Here is a 13,951-nt window from a genome sequence, read left to right as displayed (position 1 = left end):
TTGAAATAATAAGAAATGTTAATGATATTATGAATTTTAAATTTTCCTCCTCATTAATGGTAACAGATCTTCCCTGTTTGCACTACATCACACTTTTTATCTATTCCTACTTATCACCATAATTCCATTACCTTCTCTTGACAATACTGTTTTTCTCTACTGGCATATTTATTTGTTAATGAAAATTTCCTTTTGCTTAGACACGTCCAATTGTTTTATTTACAATGTTAGATTTCTAGCCCATGTCCAAGAAGATGTTGGATCAACATGTTTAGTCAAGCTAAATATGTAAATCACTTCACAGAAGTGCAAATCAATCAATGTCCTGAGATCCTTCCCATTCAGTTTAATCAGCAGTCAGGATAATTGTCAAAGATCCAGGAAAGCTTAGATGACAACTTTAAAAGGAAAGTATGTAGCAGGTAGAATTTGAAACAAATTCAGAAAAATCTTCATTATTAAGAGGGCATCTGTCTTTATTTACCAAGGAAAGTAACAAACCTCCACTGAATTTTTATTCAGCTAAAGGTACATAGGTCTATTCCCTTCGATCACAGAAAGGAGTTTAGAAATCATCTAGCTGAACTCCCTTGTTTTACAGAGGAAGAAACTGAGAGCCAGAGAGGTGAAGCAACATGTCTATGTCACATGAGTGGTAAGTGGCAAAACCAGAGCTTTAATCCAGTCCCCTGACTTCAAATTTAGCTCTGTGTCAACTGTGATTCCCTTATTGGAAGGGGTATATACATGTATTGAAGGATTTCCCCTTATTCCCAAAGGTTCTTTTGGGCTCTAACTTCTGTTCTAGATGGATGCATTGTTGTCTAAATACTTTTAGTGATGATTTTGGTTGACTACTAAGTATAGTTTAGAATGTGTTTAGAGATAATGGTCACATAATGTATTGGGAGGCATCCATGATACTTTTTTCATAGATTTTTATCACTTGTAAATAACAGCAAAATAGAATAAAATCAGCTTATTGGATACAAAGACAGCATTTAATCATAAGAAAACACTTTTTTTGTTTCAGTCTTCAAAATCTCCCAGAGCTCTTCAATTTACTTTAAGATTATAGAGCAGTTTACAAAGAACTTCATAATCATTCCCTCACTTGGTCATCACATCAACCCTAAGAGGTAGAGAGTGCAGAATGTAGAGTATTATGGCCATAAAAAGTTGGGTTCATAGAGATCAGAGAAACAAGTGTCAGAATCAAGACTCAAGAGAAAATGTTCTGACTTCACACCCATCTTCATTTCCACTGCATCAGGCTGGTTTGAGACTTCCATATCCCCAATCTTGTTTTGGGAAGAAAACACCAGTTCCCACATATGTGTGTTCTATATCTGGATGTCACCAAACCATAACATATCCAACCAATTCTAAAGTGGAAAGCATTTATTAAGTGCCTACTATGTGAAAGGCACATGTTCCACACTGGGGACACAAAGACACAATGAAAAAGAGTCCCGATCTTCAGGTACCTTACATATTATTGGGGGGCGGGGACCTTGTAAACATTTAAATATATGCATAACAGTTAGGTAGTACAGTGGATAGAAAGCTAAACCTGGAATTAAGAAGACTTGAGCTCAAATTCCGTTTCAGACTCTTATCAGCTATGTGACCCTGAGCAAGTCACTTAACCACTACTTGCCTCAGTTTCCTTACCTGTAAAATGGGGATAGAGTACTGCTTCCCAGGATTGTTATGAGGATCAAATTAATAATAATTTCAAGATGCTTAACACAGAACCTGGCAGCACAAAGTAAGCACTACATAAATGTTGATGGTGGTGGTGGTAGTCGGGGTAGTGGTGGTGGTGAGTACCAACAGATGGGTAAAGAAAGTAAGGAAATCATTCTTGGAAGAAGTTTGTAGTAAGTGTATGGTAAGTGAGTCTTGGAGGAAACTGAATTTTAATGGATGGAGTTGAAGAGTTCCTTACAAATACAGAAGCATTGGAGTATAATGGAAAGAGCATTGGTTTTAGAGCCTATTTTGCTCAAAGACCATCTTGGACATTTCTTACCTGCCTATGAATAAGTGAATAAGTCACTTAATCTCATTCTTTTCCTTGATGGGGACAAGAGGTAAAAGCAAGATGTGGAAAGTTTAGAGAGTAACAAGTGGACCACTTTGCCTGGAACATAGAGTTTATGAAGGGGAATACCATGAAATACAGCTGGAAAGTGAGACTGGAAGCCAATGCAGCTCAGCTATGCCAAAATTTAGTGCAGTATGCATGCATATGTGTGTGTGACCAACATGATATACATATGAAGTGCTAGGGATAACACCCAAGTCATTTCACCAAGCATTTATTAAGCACCTCTTGTGTGGAATATAAATTCCTTGAAGGCAGAGACTTCCATTTACCTTTGTATCACCATTTAATCACTACAATGTGCCTAGCCAAGCACCTGGAATACAGCAGACTTTTTTTTGGGGGGGGGGCAGGGCAATGAAGGTTATGTGACTTGCCCAGGGTCACACAGCTAGTAAGTGTCAAGTGTCTGAGGCTGGATTTGAACTCAGGTCCTCCTGAATCCAGTGCCCATGTTTTATCCACTGTACCACCTAGCTGCCCTACCGCAGACTCTTAATAAATGCTTTTGATCAATTGATTTCCAACACTAAGCTAAGCACTGAGCATATGATGACCAAAGGAAAAAGAGCCCTCCAAGGAGCATGACTTCTACTAGAATACTGTCCTCCAGCAACATCCCAACCCCAGAGGATAAAGTCACATCATATATGTGTCCATGTGTACACAGACATATGTGTTCATGTGTACACATATATATATGTAGAGTATTATTCTCATTATACATAAGGGTTCATAGAGGTCAGAGAAACAAGTGTTGGAAATGAGACTCAAGAGCAGGTGTTCTGATTTCACACCCATCTTCCTTTCCACTGCATCAGGCTACCTTGAGACTTTTCCACATCCCCACTCCTGTTTTGGGAAGAAAACACCAGTTCCCACATATAAGTGTGCCTCATGTCTGGATGACACTGAACCACAACATCCAATCCAAGGCAGAAAGCATTTATTAAGTGCTCATATATATATATACTCACATATATACATATACTTATATATAGTGAATGTATATATATACACATATATATGATTATACAGCAGTTACAAAGATACATATATACAGAAGTTTACAAAGATATGTAATATGAATGTTACATGTATATATAATGTGTATATACACACATGTATGTATATATGCATGCCATACATTGTTATATTATAACATATTGGAAAGTGCCCAATAAACATTGTTATATTATAACATATTGGAAAGTGCCCAATAAATGCCTCCTGGGCTGATTGGCTGTTACTTCTATATAATACATGTGTATGTGCATACTTGTATTTATATATCACATGTATAATGTATATACACCTATGTATGTTTGCATCTGTATCAATGCATGTAGAAACATACCCACACACATATATCTGTATATATAGCACATATACATTATGTATGGCTAAAATCCAAGTCAATCCAGCAAGCATTTATTAAGCACCTAATGTGTGGGATTTAAGTTCCTCTAAGGCACCCGTGTGTATACATATATGCACACGCATGCATGTGTGTGTATACATACGCCTACATATGTGTGTGTCAATATACACGCATATCTCAGAGACAGAGTTAAGGCCCATGATGCCGTGGGCTAAGATAACTTGTGATAACTGCACAGAGTCATATGGAAACTCCCGAGCAATCCCAGCCCTCCAACGCTTCTGTGTGCCAAGTGCGGTGAGACCTCTGTTTGCCTCAGTTGTTCCGGTGGAACTCTCCCCCTTCCCACTGTAGAATGTTTTTTTTACCTCCACTCTTCCATCCAGCCCTGCCCTGCACTTCTTCTGGAGCTGGACCAGCAGCCAGCCCTTCCATAGTCCTCTCTGCCAGCCTGAGCCTCGCACCAGGCCATCTACTCACTCCTCCACTCCCCACTCCCCACCCCCCACCCCCACCTTGGGCAGGCAGGCTCTTTGCAGTGGAAGGGCACGCGCGCGCGCGAGCTCTAGGGTACAGCGCCCTCCTGAAGCTGGCCCTGAACGCCCTGGGGAATCCGCGATCAGCGCGCGCGCGCTCTCGGCCTCTGCGCACGTTCCCGGGGCCCGGGGGCGCGCGCTCGCCGGCAGCTCGTGCTCTGCACCTCTCGGCGGCGGCGGCAGCTGCGGCGGCAGCTGGGGTGGGCGCTCACGTCAGGGGAGGGGAGGGGAGGCTGGGGTCCGGCCCCCAGAGGAGGAGGGCTCGCTTGGAGAGAGAGAAATGAAGGAGCCAAGCGGAAAGCGAGAAAGAGTTCGCTGGAAAAGGAGAGAGTTGTAGCGGCTCCTGAGCGGACAAGCGAGACTTTTCTCCTCCTCCTCCTCCTCCTTCTTCTCATTTTCCTCCTCATCTTCATCCTCATCCTCCTCATCTTCTTCTTCCTCCTCCCTCTCCTCCTCCTCCTTTGCCTCCTTCTCGCTTGGCTGTTCCCACTCCCTGGCTGGGAGACTAGGCTGTCTCCTGCCTTCGCCTTCAGCACTGGGCTGGGGGACAGCTCCTCGCCTCCTGCAGCACTGCGAAGGTGCAGCCCAAGCCGAGTCGAGCCGAGCCTAGCCGAGGCGAGTGCGCTGAGCTAGGCTGAACTAGGCTGAGCTGAGCCGAGGGGAGCGCAGGCAGGCAGGCGGGAGGGCACCTGAGCTCAGTGTCCGCCTGCCGCCCCAAGACCCCCGAGCGCCTCTCCCCAGCTGCTCCCGGGGTGCCAGCCTACAAAGGAGAAAACCTGCCCGCCTCAGGGGACCCAAAGAAGCCCGAGCAGAATGTACCAGGGACACATGCAGGTAAGAAGATCTAACCTAGTCCCAAAGATGCTTTTGGACTGATTTCAGGAAAAGATGATTGAGCCACCAAGTTCCAGGATAAACTCAACAAGTGAAAGAATTGGTGCTAAAATGTTCAAGACAAGGGAGTACAGGGGCTATAAGAGAAACTAGACGGGTCTTTTACTGGGGCAGAGGGGGGAGAAATCCTGGGAACTTTAAGACAGTGAACTTTGCATTTTGCCCGCCTATTCAAACAGGCTCCGAAGGGAATCCAAGCAGGGAAAATATCTGTAATGTCAATGTTTTCGGTTTCCACGTCTGTTGCAATCTGATGGAGGCGTCTCCGCATGTATGTCAACTGAAGGGCAAACAATAATAGGCAAGGCAAAGCATGGTCTTTGCACGTCTGCAAAGGGTTCATGGTTATTTGGGATAACTTGCTGTTCTATTATTTTTAATGTTGTTTTTGAAGTAGGCTGTGCTATTTTCCCCACCCCCACCCCTTCAGATCCTGGGACGTTCCTGTGCCCAGTAGGCACATCATGACTTTGGAGCCTGAATCTCCAACACATGTCCAGGTGACTTGAACATTTTCAGGGGAAAGGGTTTCTTTGTGTCGTCCTTGATCTCCACCTCTCCCTGATGCAAACGGTCTCGGCATTTTGGACAAGATTACTTTCACCTTGACTCCCTTTCTGATTCGCAAGTTCCCCTCCCCTTTAAAAACACAGGTATACATTTGAGAAAAGGAAACACTAAATCAGTTCCTGAAATATGAGCTGAGGCTTAGCTCTCCTGGCTTTCCATCTCTCAAATGGTCAGACTTTTTTTTTTTTTACCTTGCAGTGCCTCTACACTGGTATATTGCATGGGAGAGAGAGTATTGAGGCTGTTGGTCCTTTCAATTTGAAGGACTGCAGATGAGTAAAGATATCATTGAGTCTGTTTACAACTGCTGTACTATTTGAGGCTTTGTGGGGAAGTTATCTTGAACTACAGCCTCACTTAGATGTCAAGCCCAGCCTTAGGTCTTGCTAATAAGTTTAGTAAGAAACCTGAATCAGCAAAGCAGAATTCCAAGAGCATTTCCCATATTAATGACCTCATTCTGTTTTGGTAATTACTAATGAAATGATATCACATTTGTTGGGAGAAGGAACAAAAATAAACAAGTCAAGAGAAGTAAAATAATTTCTAGGAGCTGGCTTCTCAGTCCATGGCTAGTGATTTGTTTGCATGTTATTTATAGGATGTAGACTAATTGATGTGGACATTTATAATAAAGAATTGGACATGTATTGGCTTAGTAAATTCTACAGAAATAGTATATTTTATGCTTTTTTCCTCATCCTTGAATGTCATTCTGAAATTTGTGATTAGTGTTTTGTTCCCCCAGAAAACTCATCAAAAAGGAGAAAACAGGTGGGCTTGGTTAAATAGAATAGACTTTCTAAAAGATTATCTGCACACAGACATGCAAAATCAGAATTTTTTTGGACAAGTATTTAAAAAACCTAATTTCTTTAACTCTATCAAAGAAAAACTGTCCAGGGTATCTTTGCTTGTTTGAACAACACACACACAAGCCTGTGTCTATACCTGAAATATGAAGTAGAGATTGAGGATGGTTCAGGCCAAAATATATCTGCTTCTTCCTCCATTTTCTCGCCATTATTGGGCAAGGTTTTTATGAGGACCTGAATCTTCTAGACACTTGCCCTCATTTTTGGGTTCACTTTGCAAGGACAGTTAGATTCAGCCTAAAACTCAGTATCTGCACAAAACTTAATGGTTTTTGCTTGTGCAGTGCTAAAACAGCAAATAGGATGTTTTCCTACAAAGAAAGGCTCAGAAATCTCTTTGCTGCCAAGCTTAACTTGAAAATGTTGCTAAATAAAGACTATGATCAATATGGTATCCCCAAATCTAGAACATAATGCTTTTTATCACCCTCCTCCCACCCTACCCCCATGACTATTTACTGTTGACCACTGGTAGTATACTTAGCATCTTCAATTTTTCAAGAATTATGTTTATGAATTATTTAATTATGACATCTCAAATTGGGACAGCCTGCACCCCCTAAAAATAACATTTCAACTAGAGCCATAATAAATCTGTTAACTAACTGCATTTATTATTTTAAAAACACCCTATGATCTTCTCTGAAAGACAAATCTTTAGGCTACAGTCAAAGTCTCCACTCTACTGACATTATTCTGAACTTGGTTAAAAGCTTTCCTTTTTTTAAAGTCCACAGTTTCTTCTTGGGTGCACCTGTCTTTAATCATAGGATGGGGTGATGAACAGTAGAGGGGAAACACAGCCAAAACATAGTCAAATATTTTGATTAAAAATTTGAATCCTATCTGTTTAAAGTGATCTTGGGATGGGGAAATTCACAAACATTTTTGCCAAGTCTAAGGCAGGCTTAAAATACGTATAATGCTTGGCCAGTTACTCCCCCAAAGGAATGGAACAGAGAAGATTAGTAGTCATTAGGAAGCTACACTGTGCAGCTAATATTTTCATTTAGGGTCTCAGATGAGCCAGTGATACGGAAACTTTCCAAAAAGTCCAGGGAATTGAAACAGATTTGGGGAGGAAGTGTTTCTATAAGCATGTAGGCACAAAGAAGAGTTTATGGAGTTTTAAGGACCATTTTAACAAGAAACCTATCTCCTGCAGTTTTTGTATTTGATTTACCAGTTTGGCAAGTATAGAAAAGCTATGAATTCACACATAGGGACTCAATCCAGACAGTTAGCCATAGCACCTAACTCATCAACTTTTCACATTTTTATACATAACCTTTTTCTACTCTTAGCTTACCATCAAGGCTTCATTGAGGCATACTGGGGCAACTTCGAAAAACAGAGGGAAGTTAATATACAGTCCAAAGTGTCATAAATCAGACACACCTTGGGGGCCTAACCCTCAAGTCACTGTGTACATCATAATCCCACTGCCTTCACTAATTAGCCTCAGCAGGAATTTTATTTACCCAGCAATTTGGCCAAAGGTTGCTTCTTTGGGGTAAGTTTCAAATTTTATTCCACATTGACCCCAAGGGCTTTGTGTTAGGTTGACTATTATTTAGTGCTAGTTGTGAGGAAATTTTTCCATTCCTAATAAATGGCACTTTCATATAATAGCCATTCCTGTCAATACCAGTGTCTATTCACATATATGAATTACAACTGCTAATGAAAGCCCTAGAGTCGTGCCTCCAATTACTTCCTTTGAAAAACTCTGTTTCTGAGCTATTATAAATAGAGAACAACATAATTGTCTGAGTAGGGCGGTAAGATCAAGATTTTTCTTTAGTGAAAAACAAGAAAAGGTGCTATTATGAAGATTTGGTTATACTCATTACAGTTTGGTTGGTACCTCTGGGCATAATATCTATCAATCTCTTTGTCATTGCAGCTGTCTGTTTTCATTTTAAAATTCAAAATTCAATTCTTAAGCTTCTCAAAGACAACATTCTTCTACCCTTGCTCTCAATAAGGAAATAATTTGAAATACCTTGGATAGCTGAAAGACTTAGATTTTGAGCTCGAATAAATCTAAGAGATCATTAGCTCAAAAGCTCCTCATTTTTAGGATGAGGAAACCAAGGGCAAGAGTGGTTAAATGACTTGCCCAAAGTCTTACATTGCATAAGTAGAAAAACAAGGATTTGAACCCATGTCACCCCTAACTCAAAATCCACAGTTCTTTCCACTGTACTGTGTTTTCTCAGTATGCTATAGTAGACAGAGAGGTGAAGTTTAAGTTAGGAACACATGGGTTCAAGCCTTGTCCCTGGTACATATCGTCTTTATGTGCAAATCACTTGATCTTTCAGAGATCCAGGTAAATCTCTAAGACTATAAGTTACAAGTGAGTTGTTTATCTGATTTAGTTGTCAGAATTTCTACATCAGGAGTTCCCCACACCCTTGCAATCTTGAATAATATAAAATACTCCTTGTTTAGCATATTATAAATAATCCTGAAGGTGGACATTTCATTTGGATTTTATTTGTGTGGCTCCATGAGGGACTTCCTGTTTATTTTTCTGTTAAAATCTTCAAAAGGCAAAATAGTTTACAAAATAAGCTTGTTACCTCCTCACTGACAACAGGATAAGATACCATGCTGCTCACAGTGTTTCTTGTTTCTTGTTTCTGCCTAGGAGCCTATTTTCAAAATTTTGTATAACATACACACAGACGATCATTTGGCTGTACTTTCTTAATTTCTGAGCATTTTAATTATAGCCTTAACAGAAACATATAGTATTAGGGAAATCCTGGGTATCCAACACAGAAGGAAGAGAATCTTCTTTAAATTTAATCTGAAGACATCCATCTACCTCCTCTGAAGATTGTTAATTAATTCAGTTCAAAGCAATTCAAATCAACAAATATATATTCAGCTTCTGCTACATGCCTGACTGTTGTAGGTGTTCTGTAAAGACAAAAACAAAACAGTTTTTGCCCTCATGGGGCTTACATTCTATTGGGAGTGTATGGGAATGAAATGAACAGACACAAGTAAATACAAGACATATACATGTTATATACGAAATAATTGTGAGCAGAGGGAAGCAAACAACTGTCATGAACCATGCACAAATTATGTTGAAATAGAGGAATGCAGTCCATAGGAGGGCCTGCATATTATCTTCTTAAAATTCAATCCAGCACAGTATTATCATAATCCGACCCAGCAAGAGACAAAATTACTAATAGGCAAAGTTTTCTTTCTCTGACATACTGCCTTCTCCTCCAACTCTTATCTTTCTTATCCTTGTTTCTCTATTACTATCTCCACTCTCTAAATTTCAGTTCTTCTTGTAGTTAGATCTTAATTGAAACTAAAGAGGCAAGATCTAATATTTACAGATCTTCTAAGAATTAGAACAGCAGCCAGTAGTTTGAAATATAATTCAGAGGGGTTTTTTAGTCTTATTCGAGTCAGTCTATTGTGTTGTTGTTGTTGTTGTTGTTGTTGTTGTTGAGTCATTTCAGTCATGATCCCATTTGGGGTTTTCTTGGCAAAGATTCTGGAACGGTTTGCCATTTCTTCTCCAGTTTATTTTATAGATGAGGAAATAGAGGCAAATATGGTTAAGGCACACAGGGTTACACAGGTAGTAAGTATCTGAGAACAAATTTAAACTCAGGTCCTCTTGACTCCAGGCCCAATGCTCTATCCATTGTTCCACCTAGCTGCCCTTGTTGATTGCGCTGCTGGGTTTTTGTTGTTATTATTGTTGTCATTGTTGATTTGTTTCTTCCTAATAATTATTAGTAATTCTTAAAAGCCCTACTTATATCTTTTCCCCTGCTCCATCCCATTCTTTCTCTATCATGACTATTTTCTGTCCAATTCCTGATTATTTTACTTCAAGACTGAGAACTAAGTACAGCAGGGCATTATGGATATTGAACCAGCCCTTTGGTGAGAAAAACCTGGGTTCAAGTTCTGAATCTGACTTGTGACTCTTGGCAAGTTAAGTAATCTCTTGGTATTTTTGGTCATTCTTTAAGACTACATATTGCTGAAAAGGTAACAATCTGTATTGGTAGACTTAAGTTTCTTCACTAGTCCAAAATGACTCATAACTAATATAAAACCATTTTCAATTCCATAAGTGATTTTTAGCTGAAAAATATTCGAGATGTAGTAGACTGGAATTATAATGGTGAATTAAAAAGTGACAAAACTGAGACTTGTCCCAACCAGGTGAATAGGATAGTGAGGATACTTGGAATCTTATCAAATGAAGAACAGTTAAAGAAATTCATAATATTTAGTCCAGAGAAAAAACAATTTAGAGGGCACCTACCTTTGGATATTTTAAAGGCTGACATAAGAAAGGGTGAGAAGACATTTTTATGGGTCAATGGGGCAGAAGTACGACCAATGATTACAAACAACAGGAAGGAAAGTTGCAGATCAGCAAATGGGAGAGCTTCCTAACAATTAGAGCTACCCAAAAGTAGAGTGGTCTGCCTGATTCAATAATAACTTCCTTATAGCATACATCTTCAAGCAAAGTCTAGACAAACTCTTAGGAATGCAGAAGGGAATGTTTGGCTAGATATGGGTTGGACTAGATGATTTCTGAGCTCTTTTCCAGCCTTAAGATTCTAGCAACTATTAACTTGCACTTTTGTACTATAACAAAAATTGTAATGCTTATAATGGTGAGGATAAGACACTACAAAATGCTCAGCTGCCTTCTGAATCATCCATGAAATACTAAATTATGTTCTGTATCATTTAAATGTTCAGTGAATATTTGAATCTCCTAATTCTTTGAAGGAAAGGTAACATAGCATAATGAGTTTCTGAGTCAGGAAGACCTGGCTTTAAGTTATGCCTCTGACATATTGTAGTTATATGAAATTGCATAAGACCTTTACTCTCTGGGTGCCACCTCTCTGCCCACCCCACCCCACCCCCCAACAACTCTCAAAGACTGTACATTAGAGAAGTTGATGGTCTACTTGCTAGAGGGGATTTCCTACACTAGCAAAATCACAAGTCCTTTGTAATCCTTTGATACATATATGGTATATTTGGTCAATTAACCATAATATTTGATTAGCCAGAATATTCTCCTACAACACCACTGGTTTAAGAGTTTAATTTTGGGGGGGGGTAACTAGGTGGCACAGTGGATAAAACATTGGCCCTGGATTCAGGAGGACCTGAGTTCAAATCCAGCCTCAGACACTTGACACTTACTAGCTGTGTGACCCTGGGCAAGTCACTTAACCCTCATTGCCCCACCAAAAAAAAAGAATTTAATTTTGATATTTAATGAACATTTCTAGATATATAAAAATAAAATTTATGTATGCATAAATTTAAATACATTTATTACTCATGCTTCTGACAGCTTATAAACCATATTTATTTCATGGATTACAGTTTACAAAATGCCTTACACACATGGTCTTTTTTGCTCCTTACCACACTCCTGGAAGAAACAAGAACTAGTCTTTGTCCCATAGACATGACTGCTAACATGTCTCCACAATACAAGAGCATTTAAAGAGTTAAAATGTGGTCCTCTGGGTGTTTTGCCTATTCAATGCCAGAAAATGGAATAAAGGAGAAAAACATATTAAAAGACTTTTTAATAAGAAAAACTGTATATCTAGGAGTAACAGTCCTGAAGAAACATATAGGATCAAACATCAAGATTTTGAACAGTGCAGAGTAACTGCAAGTGAGAACAGGTTCAAATATATTCATGAAGAAAAATAAAAATAAGAATAGAATTTTGTGAAATATTCCTCATGTTTTTTAAATTCAGAATTTGTAAAGGACTTCCCTTTTTCAGATGCCTGTCTCAGCATGGCACAGTGGTAGGAATACTGACTTTGGACCCAAAGGACCTGAGTTGTTATACCAGATCTGTCACTTACCACCTGTATGGTAAATGACTTGACCTCTCTGGGTCTCAGTTTCCTCCTCTGAAAAAACAAGCATGTTGGTCTTAGTAATTTCTAAGCTTCCTTCCAATTCTAGAATGGATCAGAGGCTGGGGTAACATAAATTTGTTGCTTCCTTTCCTCCACAAACTCATGTGGGTGCTAGAGACAGAATTCCAGAATCTCAGTATAGGTCAGGACTTCAGTTGCCATCCAGTCCAGGGGTTCTTAATCTTCTCTTTGTCACAGGGTCCCTTGGCATTCTGGTGAATACTATGGATCCCTTCTCAGAAAAAAAAAACCCATAAAATTGAATACGAAGGAAACCTGTCATAATTAAAAGCTATCAAAGTATTAAAAATATAACAAGTTCACAACTCCAGGTTAAGACCCCTAATCCTGTCTAAGCCAAATCCCCAAAACGAATCCTCTTTGGAGCATCACCAATAAGTGTCCATCCAAACTTTGGTGAGGGGACATCTGCTACCTCCTAAAGCAGTCCCTTCTACTTTTTGGACAGTTTTAATTGAAATGAATTTTACTCATACACTTAGCCTCTTCCCATACGGAATGGAAACCCATTGTTTACATTTCTACCATCAGGAGCTGAATAGAATAAATCTAATCTTTCTTTCATGGAATGACTTTTTGAACACTGGATTATAGTCTTACAGTCTCCCTCACTGTACACTATCCTTCTCTTCTCCAGATTTAACATACCCAGTTTGTTGATATCATGGGCTTGAGGCCATCCCCTTCTGATAGATATAAACTAACTGGAGGTTTGCATTTTCTCCTGCCTTTTTAGAGCAGAGGATGCCTTCATGATTCCATAGAGACACACATACACATTCTCACACAGAATGGAAACAGGGAAAATTGTTGACATCCAAAGAGTCAAGTTTTAAAAGCCCTACTCACTGCCAATGCAGAGCTATTTTATAGCATCCTGTTCAAATTACATTTTACATGTCAGTCTGCATTATAAACCACTTTTTATAATGTTAACAATTAACTCTGAAGAGTAGCCAAATATATCTTCCAACCCTATTGAAATTCCATTAGAGCAAGCTATCAATACTATAGTCTTTAGCAAGAGGAACTAAGGGAGGGGTCATGGGATTAGTAGAGTTAGAAGATCATCTGCTACAACTCCCTCCTTTTACAGGGGAGGAAACAAAGGTCCAGGGAGGACAACTAACTTGTCAACGACACAAATAATAAGTAGAAGAGCAGGGATTTGAACCTATGTCCCTCTGATACTGAAGCAGGCTTTAATTTTTAAAATATCATTTATTTTTACATATGTTTATAATCTATTCTTCCCACTGCTCCCTACCATAACCTAGGTAAAAATAATAAGAAAAATAAACTCCTCATTTTAACATTCAGCAGAACAAATTCCCACATTGACCATTCCTAAAAATGTCTGTCTCTGCATTTTCGGTTCACCAGCTCATTTGCAGGAGGTGAGTGGCATGTTTCTTCAGTCTTCTGAACTATGGTTTGTCATTGAATTAATCAAAGTTCTAAAGTCTTTCAAAATAGTTTTTTCCTATAAAGTTGTTGGTGTTGCATAAATTGTTCTAGTTCTGCTCACTTCTCTCTGCATCAGCATATAGGACTTAAAACAGTATGCCTTTGGCATAGATACCCTTGGCAGTTTGGTGAAA

At 39.4% G+C, this 13,951-nt stretch overlaps 1 protein-coding gene across 4 annotated transcripts in view; it reads left to right on the top strand.

Annotated features, from left to right (window-relative positions):
* The first annotated feature begins 4,240 nt into the window (after positions 1 to 4,240).
* PEX5L (peroxisomal biogenesis factor 5 like) overlaps positions 4,241 to 13,951 on the top strand; it is a 283,585-nt gene continuing 273,874 nt past the window's right edge. For 2 of the 4 annotated variants that reach the window (XM_043991870.1, XM_043991867.1), the window contains exon 1: positions 4,241 to 4,861. In XM_043991870.1, coding sequence (XP_043847805.1) covers positions 4,841 to 4,861 — 21 coding nt within the window. In that variant the 5' untranslated portion in view covers positions 4,241 to 4,840. The remainder of the gene's footprint in view (positions 4,862 to 13,951) is intronic. The other 2 variants (XM_043991873.1, XM_043991871.1) reach the window with 1 other exon arrangement.

Source organism: Dromiciops gliroides, chromosome 3 (assembly GCF_019393635.1).
Source record: "Dromiciops gliroides isolate mDroGli1 chromosome 3, mDroGli1.pri, whole genome shotgun sequence".
NCBI classification, from domain to species: Eukaryota; Metazoa; Chordata; class Mammalia; order Microbiotheria; family Microbiotheriidae; genus Dromiciops; species Dromiciops gliroides.
The sequence above is the reverse complement of the archived record's forward strand: the minus strand, read 5'-3'. Positions and strand labels throughout refer to the sequence as shown.